Raw genomic sequence first — 15,106 nt, forward strand, 5'->3', positions numbered from 1 at the left:
CCTTTTAAGTATGTTGAGGTCATTTTAATTTTCAAACTTTGTCGGGCTCCATCCAAGGAAGCCACCAGCTAAATTTGAAGATTCTATTCCTTTCAGTTCTTCAGAAGAAGTCGTTTGAAGAGTTTGACACATTTGACCCCTGTGACCTTGAAAGTAGGTCAAGGTCAATTTCGTTCTCAAACTTTGTCGGGCTCCTACCAGCGAAGCTTTCAGTCAAATATCATGGCTCTATGCCTGTTCATTCTTCAGAAGAAGCCGTTTAAAGGAAAAGTTGACGGACGGAAGGACGGATGCCGCACCATGACATAAGCTCACTTGCCCGTCGGGCAGGTGAGCTAAAAACTACAAAAATCAATTTCATGTTTAAAAACATAATATCAACAAGGTTTATAACTTTTTTCCCTTAATCAATAAAAAAATATGAGATCTATGTACATCAATAAAAACATTAGATTGCTGAAGAATCGTATCTTTCCCAGTGCAAACTGTCACGGTAATCCCAACTTATTCGGTAATCCTAACTTATTAGTCATACACACTGTGAGGTTAGAAGTATTGCAGTATAAATCAAAATGTGCAAGAATTTAGATGTATGAACTTACAGTTTTATAAAACGTGTTTTTTCAGTGAATAAGTGTTAACTTTCTTTATACATTTCTTTTGAAATCGTACGGCTCTTAGACTATATTATCACTAAAACCTTTCCTCAAGAACACCATGCTAGAAAGTGATTAATTGTTTGTATGTCTTAATTTTCTTCGTTATATCTGGCAAACTTCTTGAGCAGTGACGTCTACAAATGCACATACTATTTGCAAGTCTTCATATGATGAATGATGATTTTTCTGTAAAGTCTGAATGTGTTGTTTCCGATATGTGTTGGTAAATATGCAAGTCCTGATATTAATGTTTCCTGTCAGAGATATTTCTAGATGTTGAGTAGGAAAGTGTTATGTCAGATGTGTCTGCATTTAAGACTATAAAGGATTATTAGCGCTGTCGTAGATATGCCTACAAACATTTTAGCGGTAATCTTATATTAGCAATTGCGTGTTTCTAAATATAACTTTCTATCATATTTGTTGTGGGGTGTGATATATCCTCTATGTAGTATTCTGTTGAATAAAGGTACTTGATCAAACCGTTGTACTGCACGCAAATACAAAACATGCATCGATATTTATTTCTCAAGAAAGACTTCTGCTGTCTGTAGATTGGTCCTATGACTAATATAGGATCTTATATGAGTTTCCATTTCATAAATTTCACATGAAATGAAAACAAGTGTAAGATCAATTTTATCACATAATCAAGATTTGTGGCATTTATTCGTGTAAAACGACAATTTTCATGCAACCTTGAAATGTAAAAAGCCGCCATTAAGACTCCAGTGCGGAAGTCTATGACGTCATGTATTTGTCCTAGGCGTGACGAAACAATTGGAACTTTCAACCAATCACAGGGCTAATTGGTCATATTACATGGTTAATACGCAAAAAAATGACATAGGTATATTCACTAGATAACACAGTACATTATGTGATAAAGTCTCTTGCTACATACTGAAATCTATTTTTATATTTTGGTATCATTTTGTTTACCGCTCAAAAACAATCCGATCCCTTAGGTACTCATAAACACGCACATAAAAGCCTTCAATCAAAAAAGATATTTCAGAAAACATGATCTTCTTTATTTCATTGCAGCTGTTGATATATGACGACATCGGAGAGAATGTGAGACGCGCTTTATACAGAATACCGCTTACATGTTAACAGTACAAACATCTGCTGTCGTTATCGTAATATCGAGATTATTTATGTGTTCTTTAGTAGAATTATGGATTCTCACATTATCTTTAGGGTTTGTTGAGAAAACAATTTTCTCGCGAGCAAGTGAATAACATCAAGAAGTCATGACTCGAGATTTCGTTCATGTGCCCGCGACGAGAGTATTGTTCTTACGGCAAACCTTGACAATACTGTGTGATAAACTATCATCTAAATACTACTACCTTACAATATGTCTCCATTCGTAAAAAATCAACTAAACATCATATTTCCAAATGACTTGTAAGTTCAATGATCATCAATCGCGAATCATCGGTCTATGACAAACGTAAACTAGTAGAATATTTGGGCGGAGGAATACCATGAACCTTTAAACTATGTAGAAAAAAATATTTTTAAAACAATATTATTGCATAGGGTTATCGATATTCGTATATACACTTAAAATGGTGTTGCTATTCTCACAATTTGTCTCCCAAACTGTATATTGATTGTTTAAGACGGACTACTAACATACGCTGAATACCTTTGTGTGGATATTATTCCGGTTCAGGACGTCACCTGGCGTGAGCAGACGTTCATATTTTCTAGAAAGTACGTTCCCAAATGGGAAAGACCATTCAAAAGTTCTTCTCAAGTGGTACTCAGCTTCTTCTTGATTTTGTGTCATACCGACAACCCATCATAATAACGTATCATGCTACCGGTAGGTGGTATAAAGTAGTATATAGATGATGATACAATATATCTCATAACAACGCCACATATAGACACTTTCTATAGACAGATTATTTGTACACGGTAATACAATATTACACATTTATTACCTTACTGAAGGACCGGAACATACGATTCTTTGTTTCTCCGAGGTTAATCATGTTTCACGAGGGCCAAGCCCATGTGAAACATAATTAATCGAGGAGTATACAAGAATTGTGGTTCCCTACTGCAAGGGCAATATATATTTTATTGTGTCGAAAAATCCAAAACAATAACACGATAGTAAAGATGAGCAGGTTGACGCGCCACTGTTGTCGTCTGCTTCCGTCATGCCGATTTTTATAGAGATTATTCAAATAAGGGAAATATGACCCGTCATGTGACCAGTATCGTCCAATCAGACACGCTATTATAACACGAGGCCTAGGGGCCTTAATAGCTCACCTGGTATTTTGATTTCTATTTAAAACCTTCTGAGTACCATACAGGTTTATCGAAGGAGTACAAGAAACCTTCGGGACAGGTGAGCTAAACATGAGGTATGGTAATAAACGTGTATGCTTCTCTTATACCCGCATGTATGTATCAAATGTTGTATATGATAAGTATTATGCTGTCGACGTCATTAACAAAAGGTACTACCGCAAACATAACACTCGTAAATTGTCCATTGTTTATGTTCCGAGATGTGTCTGTAGATACGATGGCTAAATCCTTTACTGACATCATGGCTGTAGGGGTTATCCCTCGTAGTTACTATTGGTTGGAAGTGTTTGTAACGTAGATGAATGACCTGACCACAGACATCGCAACTTTAAAAATACGATCCGTTATGTGTGCTGACTTGCAGGTTATTCTGTTTTACTTTTTACAACAGATATAAAGACTGCAAGGTATCCCTGCTGTATGTTTTCTGATAAACGTATGTTGGGAGTCTCTCCTAGGTAAAGGAGATTAACATTAGACCTAACAGTTATAAATTAAAACTCCTAATGCAGCTGCAGAGATGTGTCTGGAAGGGATGCTTGTCTATACAATTTTACCACAGACATAACTTCTGTAAAGAGTGTCTCTTCCAGGTTTCCCGAAGTATAACCTTAGGTGATGAACGAAACCTTTACCTCAGACATTCCATTTTAGGGCGTCTCTTTGGTATGTGTCCTGGAATGTTTCTGTAGAATAGACGAATCACTAAACCTTTTACTGCAGACATCACACTGGTATGGCTTTTCTCCAGAGTGTATTCTCGCATGCCTCTTAAGGTTTGATGCCTGATTAAACCCCTTACCACAAATGTCACACGTGAAAGGCTCATCGCCTGTATGTATTCTATTATGTACCGTTCGGTGTTCCCTAGTAGTAAACTCCTTACCACAAATATCACACTTGTATGGTTTCTCTCCAGCATATGACCGGAAATGTATGTCAGATGAATAATCAAATTCTTTCCCTGTGTTCTCGTGTGTATGAATCCTGATATGTGATTTTAGGTGGTCATTCCTATTAAACTCCTTTCCACATATATCACATTTGTAGGGCTTCTTCTCCATGTGTGTCCTTAAATGTCTCTGAAGAGTGGTTGAATCACTAAAACTCTTACTGCAGACATCACACTTGTAAGGCTTTTCTCCGGAGTGTATCCTCACATGTCTTCGTAGGTGAGATGCCTGATTAAACCCCTTACCACAGTCTTCACACTTGAAAGGCTTTTCTTTAGTATGTATCATGAAATGTGTTTGCATTTTAGATGCATGGTTAAACTCCTTTCCACAGACGTCACACTTGTAAGACTTCTCTCTTGTATGTGTCCCAAAATGTTTTTGTAGGCTAACTGAATCACTAAATCCCTTACCACACAGGTCACACATAGAAAGTTTCCCTTCAGCATGTGACTTGATATGTGATTTCAGTTCGTGGGCCCTATTAAATTCCCTACTACAGACATCACATTTGTAAGGTTTTTCTCCAGTATGTTTTAGTATATGCAACTGTAGGGCAGCGGATTGAGTGAATTCTTTTCTACAGAGATCACATTTGAAAGGCCTCTCTCCGGTATGTGTCCTGAAATGTCTCTGTAGCGTAGATGAATCGCTAAACCTTTTACTGCAGAGATCACACTTGTAGGGCTTTTCTCCGGAGTGTATCCTCGCATGTCTTCGTAGGTGAGATGCCTGATTAAACACCTTACCACAGTCTTCACATTTGAAAGGCTTTTCTTTAGTATGTATCATAAAATGTGTTTGCATTTTAGATACCTGGTTAAACACCTTTCCACAGACGTCACACTTGTAAGACTTCTCTCTTGTATGTGTCCCAAAATGCTTTTGTAGGCTAACTGAATCACTAAATCCCTTACCACACAGGTCACACATAGAAAGTTTCCCTTCAGCATGTGACTTGATATGTGATTTCAGTTCGTGGGCCCTATTAAATTCCCTACTACAGACATCACATTTGTAAGGTTTTTCTCCAGTATGTGTTAGTATATGTAATTGTAGAGTATGGGATTGAGTGAATTCTTTTCTACAGAGATCACACTTGAAAGGCCTCTCTCCGGTATGTGTCCTGAAATGTCTCTGTAGCGTAGATGAATCACTAAACCTTTTACTGCAGAGATCACACTTGTAGGGCTTTTCGCTGGAGTGTATTCTTGCATGCCTCTTAAGGTTTGATGCCTGATTAAACCCCTTACCACAAATGTCACACATGAAAGGCTCCTCGCCTGTATGTATCCTGATATGTACCGTTCGGTGTTCCCTAGTAGTAAACTCCTTACCACAAATATCACACTTGTAAGGTTTTGCTCCTGCGTATGACATCAAACGTTTCTGTTTGTCAGATAAACTATTCACTTTGTCCCCACATATATCATCCGCGAGAGTGTTATTATCTGTATGAGTCATGATATGTAATTTTAGTTGGTCATTCCTACTAAATTCCCTTCCACAAATATCACATTTGTAAGGCTTGTCTCCGGTATGTGTCCTTACATGTCTCTGTAGAATAGTTGAATCACTAAAACTCTTACTGCAGACATCACACTTGTAGGGTTTTTCTCCTGTGTGTGTCCTTATATGTCTTCGAAGGTTAGATGCCTGATTAAATTCCTTACCACAGAGATCACACTTGTGAGGCTTTTCCCCTGTATGTGTTCTGATATGAAGCTTTAAGTGTTCTCTTGAATTAAATGTTTTATCACAAATATCACACTTGCAAGGTTTTGCTCCTGCGTATGACATCGTACGTTTCTGTTTGTCAGATAAACTATTCACTTTGTCCCCACATTTATCATCCGCGAGAGTGTTATTATCTGAATGAGTCCTGATATGTGATTTTAGTTGGCCATTCCTATTAAATTCCCTTCCGCATATATCACATTTGTAGGGCTTAATCTCCATATGTGTCCTTACATGTTTCTGTAAGACAGACGAATCACTAAACCTCTTATCACAAACATCACATTTGTAAGGCTTTTCTCCGGTGTGTATCCTTACATGTCTTCGAAGGTTTGATGCCTGATTAAATTCCTTACCACAGACATCACACTTGTGAGGCTTTGCTCCCTTATGTGTTTTGGTATGTTTGTGTAGGTAAGATGGTCGACTAAAACCCTTACCACAGACGTCACACGTGTGTGGCTTCTCTTTTGTATGTGTATGTTGGTGGCTCAAGATATGTTTGCTCCCAAACATTCCACCACAGACATCACACTTGGCGTTGTCTTTTTCTTCCATGTCACGAGAGTAATTTTCAGATGTTCTTTCAAAACTACCAGCAAATTACAGACACAACAGAACTAATGTTTGTCTTTGGTTTTATGATGCATTTATAAAAGGTGCATGAGTATGAAGGAATTATTTGATGGTGCATTGTTTATATTTCATTGGAATGCCTTCGGTACATTTCACGTCCAAAAGATAGTATCTCAGAGAGTCCCATCACACAAAAGTCAAATGAAAGTATCTGAAAAACAAACAAAGTACAAAATATCAGAAGAAGAACTATTAAGGACTATACGTAATATGGAAATTGAGATCTTTCTTCCATTTTGATTTATAAAAAAAAGAGAACTACAACATGTGATGGATCGGGTCACATTTTGTTATAGATAGCTTTATATTTATACAAAATGGAAGAATAAACTCATGTTAACAGGTTGGGCACCACACTTCATATGAGAAATAATGCTTCATTAGGACAACAATTACTCCTAACAGTTAAACTTTTGGGAATAAAGTGAATAACATTTTCTAAATCTTCAGGAGCAAAAGTGAACATCATTCTTTCAACAGAATCCAATAAAAACTACAGGAGGTCCTTAGAGTTTTAATGGTCAACTGACTAAGGCCTTAAATGTTAGTGTCCTGTTAAATAACATGCTAAAACAAGAGGCCCAGAGGGCCTGTATCCCTCACCTGGATATGTTTAAGTACTGGATATGAGGTCATTTTAAGATACAGTACTCTATGGTAGGTACGGTATGTACATATGAAATGTCAGAAAGATCAATCCAGTATTTCTGGAGATATATAGCGAGAACAAACTTCAAATGTCTTCTGGAGATATATACCGAGAACAAACTTCAAATGTCAAAATCAAGATGGCGGCCTGGTTCCCATCTTGTTTTAATGAATACATCCTAATGGTACCAGGCACTACTAGACAACTTGATGGAAACAAAATTGGGATTAAGTCTCGTAATCCCTATGGAAGAAGAAGACCCCATTTCAATGGTTTTACCTCTATTGGGCACCTCTTATCTGCCCCTAGGGAAGCCACACACACCGTTTATACAACTTGGCCCAATTATGCTCCAGACTAAATAAGGATACAATCCTTCTATACATACGCTAGAAAGATTTTAAAAGTTTTACCTCTATTTCCTCTAATGGGCCCCACCCCTCTGCCCAGACGGGGCCACACCCACCGTTTATACCAAATGTAATGCCCTTGGCTTAAGACTAAATTGGGATGAAATCCCTTAATCCCTATGGAATGGTTGTAGAAGGATTTTTAAGGTTAACCTCTATTTCCCCTATTGGGCCCGCCCCTCTGGCCCTGGGGGGGGGGGGGGTTCACACTCACCATTTATACAAAATTTAGTCTCCCCTTGGCCTAAAGATGCTCCAGTCTAAATTAGAATAAAATCCCCCAATCCCTACAGAAGAAGAAGGATTTTAAAGGTTTTACCTCTATTTCCCCTATTGGGCCCCGCCCCTCTGGCCCCAGGGGGGCCACACAAACCGTTTATACAAAATTGAGTCCACTTGGCCCAATTATGCCCGAGGGCAGGTGAGCTAAAAAGTACAACAAAATCCTTGAATTGATTTCCGAAAAAATATTATGGAACACGCAAAATATATAAGCTCGGTCAGGTAATGGGAAACAAACATATTTTTGAGACTAAAGTCCAGCATCATAATTGGTCAAAAGTTGGTTAACTATTACAACATTTTAGCAATAGGATGTAAAAAAAATCCACAAGTCTCAGCAATTTAGCAGTATTTTGGTGGTTAATAAGAACTAGAACACTGACAGGTCAGTAAGGGCCCCGTCTTGTGGCAATATATCTCCCATAATCATCAAGAAGCAATCTGCCCATATAGCTGAGCTTGACGTTTGGCATTTGGACTTCAAAAAGAATCGCAATGAAGCAAAATGTACATTTTACATGTTATGATGCAAGTCTTGTTTTCCTTCCACCTCCATATTTGCTGGGCTAACAGAAATGTAAATAATGGTTCAATACTCATTTGTTACTTTGATTTGTTTGATTTCACCTTAAATACCTCCTCCATCAAGAGCCAGGGTCAAAGTCAGTATTTTACTTTGTATTTGACCTTGCAAATGGGTGAAGGTCATTCATTTGAACTAACTTGGTAACCCTTCATCCCATGATGTTATTGACTATATATCATCACCCTGGTCCTTTTGGTTATATGGAAGAAGTCGTTTACAGTTTTCAACATATTTGACCCCTGTGACCTTGAAAAGAATTCAAGGTCATTCATTTGAACAATCTTGGTAGCCATTCATCCCAGCATGTTACTGGCCAAATACAAACACCCTAGGCATCTTGGTTATTCAGAAGAAATTGCTAAAAGGTTTTAAACATATTTGACCACTGTGACCTTGAATATAAGTCAAGCTCATTCATTTGAACAAACTTGGTAGTCCTTTATCCCAGAATGTAACTGGAAAAATAGCATCACCCTAGGCCTCTTGGTTATTCAGAAGAAGTCCTTAAAAGATTTTAACATATTTGACCCCTGTGAACTTGAAAATAGGCAAAGGTCATTCATTTTGACAAACTCCAAAGTCCTTTATTCCAGCATGCTACTGGACAAATATCATCATCCTAGGATTTTTGGTTATTCAAAAGAAGTTGTATTAAACGTTTTTAACATATTTGACCCCTGTGACCTTGAATATATGTCAAGGTCATTCATTTGAAAAAAAACTTAGTAGCCGTTCATGACAGCATGTTACTGGCCCGATATCATCGCCCTAAGCCTCTTGGTTATTTAGAAAAAGTCATTAAAGCTCTTCATTTAAGGATGCTACTGGTCAAATATCATCACCCTATGCCTCTTGGTTATTTCATGAACAGTTCATGAATTAGTTCATTAATTAGTTCATGAATTGTTCATGAATTTAATATGAACAGTTCATGAATTGTTCATGAAACGCCATGGCATAACAAAGTACTGAGAGTAGAATTTCCCTAACCTACTGTACATGTGACCCCTTGGTATTTAAGAGTATTTTTCTCTCATTCCAATCATAAAAATTAGCTTACCGTGGACAGTTCTGTCATATACTCATAGGAATGAAAGAATAATGTATCCCAATAGCATCGCTTCTGAGTACTTAACAAACATTCTCTCATTCAGTTTGCCGATTGGTTAAAACTGAGCAACTGAGAGAGGACGGTGGCATTATAACTTGAGTAAATTCAGCGTTTAAAAAAACCATTTGAACATAATTATATTTCAGTTGTTACCTTAAAAAACCAACAACTTCGAAACACAGTGTTCTTAGGAAATTGCAAGAGAAGACTGGGGTTTGAAGCTAAACTCTTGGCAGACACAGCTACCGTTTGAGCTAAATGGTCGCTGGCAATCAACCCAGTCTAGTTCCACAACATTCCTCCCTCACTACTACGTCTTCTCCCCCGACCACAACACTATTAACAACCCAGAGTTGGGAATTCCCTTTGCCAAGAATTCACCCAGTACTTTGAACAAGGGTTGGTCACAGGCACTACTGTAACAGATATTTTTTTACCTGACCCTACTTAGGGTATATTGTTCTATTCTTGTCTGTGAGTGATGATCATCTGAGGTTAAAAGGTTAAGTAATTATATGGAAGCTGATAGAGTCTGTTTTTAATTTAGCTGTTTTTTCACCTGTGGTTCAAGTGTAAATGATTGTGAAATGTGAATACCGTGACAATTGTGATTACAACATGTTGTTTTCAGATATCCCCTCCTGTGCAATGATTATGTACAAGATCTGGACTGGGTCGATCCTCGGCAACAAGGTAGCTCAATTGGTAGAGCATCCGTCAATAGTTGGTGGGTCCCTTGTTCGAAACCCCGGTCTGGTCATGCATTTTTCCTTATCTTGCTATAGTGGTGCATGTGTCCAGCCCTTGATTCAAGCATTTGGTGTACGCTTGACAAGGGGCGGTGTGTTCGAGGGCGATTAGGACTTAGAAAAAGGGGAAGGAATATAGCGGAACTGGACTGGGTCATTGGTCGGCAACCAGAGAGCTCAATTGGTAGAACGACAGTCTAGTGTTTGAGGTTCGTAGCCAGATCAAACTTGTTGTGCACATACATAGGTGTCAACCTCCCTCCTTAGGAGACAGACTCCCTCATTTTGATCAAAATGTATCAATCCCCTTGAAACTTCCTCATTGAGAGCCCATTGGAGCACACAGTACAGGGCAGCTGGGAGCTCAGGAATTAATTTTGGGTATTCAAACTAAAACAAAACCACATATTTTTGCACTTATCTAAAACTATTAAACTATAATTGTAATGTTGGTTCTTCATGTACACTACTTTTTTTTCTTCTTCTGAAGATGTAATACTGAACTATTTCAAGCACTGCCGAGCGTAGAAAGCAAGAATTTATCGGACATTATTTCCATTGACAAACAGATCGAGTGAGGCGTATAATATATATATAGTCCTCTGAGTTCGCAGTGTTATTCTGGGTTACATTTCACAGCGCAGAGTATTTATATTTTATGAAGACCGAGCGAGGTGAGTGTTAACAAGTTTAGTAAGAAAAGTGGTAAAAATGTAGATTTTTGGTTAAAATGTTGATGTTTGTGTCAGGCCCTTAAACTGGTCACTTGTCAAAGTTTAGGAGGGGGTGGGGGCTTTTCTTTAGATTCAGCTGATAATGCGCGTTAATCCTTTATGTACATATAGTTTAGGCGAGCATTTTGGCAATTTTATATTAATTTATTTTGTCATAAACATGAATTATGATTTATTTAACTGTTTGTCTTTTACTGTGAAATAGTATATGCATACATACAATGTATATACAGGGGCAACAACTAATGAACAAGAGGTCCATAGGGCCTGTATTGCCCACCTGGATATCTAAGCAATCATGGCAGAATATTCTCCAAATGAGATCCAAGGGAATATGCCAGACCCCAAGGCCAATCCTTGTAGCATATATATCTGTATTCAATTTTTCATGCCCAGCAATTTTATGTATGGTTATGGGGTGGGGATCTCAACTGTTTCCAAGCTGTGACTCAGAAACTAGGTCCCTACGGTTGTGGCCAGGCCCCAGGATCAATTCTAATATCATGACTGCATTTGTCTCTTTTTGCCCAGCATTTGTATATATAGTTTTGGGGTGGGGATTTCAACCGTTTCAAAGTTATGACCCAGGGGTTAAGTCTGCAAGGGTGGGGCAAACCCTGGGGTCAATTCTAATATCATGACTGCATTTGTCTCTTTATGCCCAACAATTGTATATATAGTTTTGGGGTGGGGATCTTAACCATTTCAAAGTTATGACCCAGGGGTTAAGTCTCCAAGGGTGGGGCAGTCCCCAAGGCCATCCTGGAAGCATATGTGCATTCATCTCTTTGTAATCGGCAATTGTCTATATGGTTATAGGGTGGGGATCTCAACTGTTTCCAAGCTGTGACTAAGAAACTAGGTCCCTAGGGGTTCGGTCAGACCCCAGGGTCTATTCTAATATTGTGACTGCATTCGTCTCTTTATGCCCAGCATTTGTATATATAGTTTTTGAGTGGGGATCTCAGCCGTTTTAAAGTTATGGCCCAAGGACTATGTTTCCAAGGGTGGGGCCAGACCCTAGGGCCATCCTGGAAGCAAATGTGCATTCTTCTCTTTATACTCAGCAATTGTATATGTGGTTATATGGTGGGGATCTCAACCATTTCCAGGCAATAAACTTTTTTTGGTCCCACCCCTTAGCCCGGGGGGTCAGCCCCACCATTTGTACAATTTTGAATCCCTGCATCCCATGAATGCTTTTGATTAAATATGATTGATATCCAGTGCATAGTTCTACAGAAGAAGTCGTTTATAGCAATCTAGCCAAATTGCCCCCTTTTTGGCCCCGCCCCTCAGCCCCCTGGGGGGTCAGCCCAACCATTTGTACAATTTTGAATCACCACCACCTAGGGATGCTTCCAGTCAAATATGGTTGATATCCATCTCTTAATTCCAGAGAAGAAGTCGCTTAAAGCAATATAGCCAAATTGCCCCGTTTTTGCCCCGCTCCTCAGCCCCCTGGGGGGTCAGCCCCACCATTTGTACAATTTTGATTCCCCACCACCTAAGGATGCTTCCAGTCAAATTTAGTTAAATTCCAATCAGTGGTTAAGAAGAAGAAGTCGTTTAAAGAAATTGTTGACGGACGGACGACGGACGCCACGGTATGGCATAAGCTCACCTTGGTCCTTTGGACCAGGTGAGCTAATCAGATGAACACGCTAGGCTTTTATGCTAACATTGGTTATTAATCATCGGATGAAGTGATGCCAAGGAGTTCGGGTCCTTAATTTTCATTGCCTTTGAAATTAATATTTTTTAATTGGTATATTAAATCACTCCTGGTGACCATGTGTGAAAATACAGGTACATTTATCATGAAATGGACTCTACCTTTGAAATAACACTTTACCTTTATACCTAATTCCAACAGATGGTATATAGTCCTCTCTCACCTGACAGGGAGATCACCACACCGTGACATTAGAACAATAAGATTAGGTAGAGTCAGTCCAGTGACCACCTGACTGGAGACCTTACTAATATATAGACAATGGAGGATTAATCCCCTATTGTTTAGAGTATAAGTAGCTATATGTATATAGTGAACTCCTTGTTTGGGCAACACCCTTAGGCATAGATATTAAAACTGAGTGCAAAGGGAAGGCATAGAAAATCATAGTTCAAGGGATGGTTGATATTAGAAGGAAATCCCATGTTAAATAGAGGAAAATCTTCAAAAACCTTGGGCCAGATTATTTTTGGACACAGAAAAAAGGGTGTTGCCTGGGCAACTAGGGCAACCCCCCTGGGTCCGCCACTGCAGGGGCATGCAACTACTATTTATATTGATCTTGTTCGACTTTCAGTCGCTGGGTACGTTAGTATTGGGATATAACCAGGTCCAGTACACTCTGCAGATTGAGCTATATAGTTGTAAAGACCTATTATAGCTCTATTGACCTATCTGAAATAGGTCTTTTGAGCTATTTTCATGCGATTTCTTTTTTAAGGAAAACGAAACAAAGTCGCTTTTAAAAGTAGATTTTATCATTAGATTGATAACATTAACAAAAGACATTAAATAAACGTATTTTCTTTTTAAATAATGATGTAAAAATTGAAAATTTTACATTTATGAAAAGTTAAAATCAAATTAGGCTAATTGTATGCTTTTTGTAGTCAACATTACCATAAACCTTACTGTTTTATGCGACTGATTTAATTTAATGAAAATTGAAATCTGAGAAAATATACATAGCTCAATACAGCTATAACTTATAAAGGACTTACACAATTAAATCATTTACTATATGTTATTACCAAACATTTTAGCTAATAACTTTAATATTTGAAGTTCAAAACTAGTGACAACTGTCTAGATTCATAAATACATACCTTGCAAAGGCTACAAAATGACTTTTTTGGTAGGTTTAGTGCCATATTGGAGTGTCACAGCGCCAAGCAGTTGACAACCGGAAGTTTACAAGCAAAACCGGTGACCCAAAACAGAAACGCCCCCAGACATTTTGCCCCTGTGCAAATCCGCACACAGACATGGAAATATATCAAAAGTATATATTTTTCAAAAGTTGAATACCTGAACATTTCATTTATCTAAAACTCTGTCATCAGTTCTTCATTAAACTCCTTCAGTGGCCCAGTAATTAGCCGGAACTTATTTCAGATAGGAACTACAATCATATGAAACACTTGCTGATTTAGTTGTGTGGGTCCTTAAAGGAAAACTTTACATTTTAAAATGTTGAAATGAAGTAAGTTTTTAAAAGTATATACATTACCGAGTAAAATGGTTAAGTTTGGTGGAAATGAAATGATAAGTTATGAAGAAAAACCAAGTTATAGCCCCTGATGTACATGTGCTATTCAGAGACAGCACCAAATAATTCTCATTTCACTTACTTAACATGAACCTCTAGCACACTAATTTAGCACATACTCAGCAATTTCATATTTTGCACACACATTTATAACCCATACCACTCACATTTTTTTGAAAAGAAATCTTGGTGACTCTGTTTCTGTCATTTTTACATTATCTTAAGTAATCAAATACTTAATTTGAGTAAATTTGATGGAATTTGACAATTTAACACACTTAGAATTCACACAAAACTCCAAAATTCTACACAAAACATGAGTCATAAAAGGTTATCAGATATCCATCCTAACTGATCAGCTATCAATTATACAGACTTACATATAGCACTTCTTTCTCCCTGGGGTGCCGGCACTTTACAGGGAAATATTGGGGGTAGGGGAGATGTAATGTAAACAGTTAATTATCTGAGTAACCACACAACAGAAACACATTAAACCAATAAACAAGATGTTGGTGAAGGTATATATTATGACAGGAATAACCATAAATCTACAATTCATTAAAAAAATGGAATTTAAGTTGGATTTAGCCAAAAAACCTATTTGTGACACATACACATACAGATACTCACATGTGCAACTTTTGTAAAAGCTTGTTCTGTGGTGCTGAGGGGCTACTTGCTGTTCATAGTCTTGCTGCGCACAGTATAACAGTTATGTAGAGACATTCAACCTATGACAAAATGAAAAATTCAAAAATCAAAAGACCGAACAAACAAGAGGCCCAATGGGCCTGCATCGCTCACCTGTTATTAATCTAACACTTGTAATCTTAAGATTTCATAAGAACCTATTAAAAGATTTAAACATATGACGCCTCTGACCTTGATTGTCGAACAAGGACATTAGGTTGAAAGTGGATCAAGGTCATTCATTTGAACTAACATGGTAATCCTTCATCCCAGCATGCTACAGGCC

The 15,106-nt window shown here is 38.0% G+C and overlaps 1 protein-coding gene across 1 annotated transcript in view; it reads right to left on the reverse strand.

The window, feature by feature from the left end:
- Positions 1-1,426: 1,426 nt before the first annotated feature.
- Positions 1,427-15,106, reverse strand: part of LOC110460916 (zinc finger protein 91-like) — a 17,122-nt gene continuing 3,442 nt past the window's right edge. Inside the window, exons 2-3 of the mRNA XM_021514131.1 lie at positions 14,761-14,861; positions 1,427-6,473 (exon numbers count right to left, since the gene is read on the reverse strand). Of these exons, the coding sequence (XP_021369806.1) occupies positions 3,647-6,244 (2,598 nt within the window). The 5' untranslated portion in view covers positions 6,245-6,473; positions 14,761-14,861 and the 3' untranslated portion in view covers positions 1,427-3,646. The remainder of the gene's footprint in view (positions 6,474-14,760; positions 14,862-15,106) is intronic.

Source organism: Mizuhopecten yessoensis, unplaced genomic scaffold (genome assembly GCF_002113885.1).
Source record: "Mizuhopecten yessoensis strain PY_sf001 unplaced genomic scaffold, ASM211388v2 scaffold10523, whole genome shotgun sequence".
NCBI classification, from domain to species: Eukaryota; Metazoa; Mollusca; class Bivalvia; order Pectinida; family Pectinidae; genus Mizuhopecten; species Mizuhopecten yessoensis.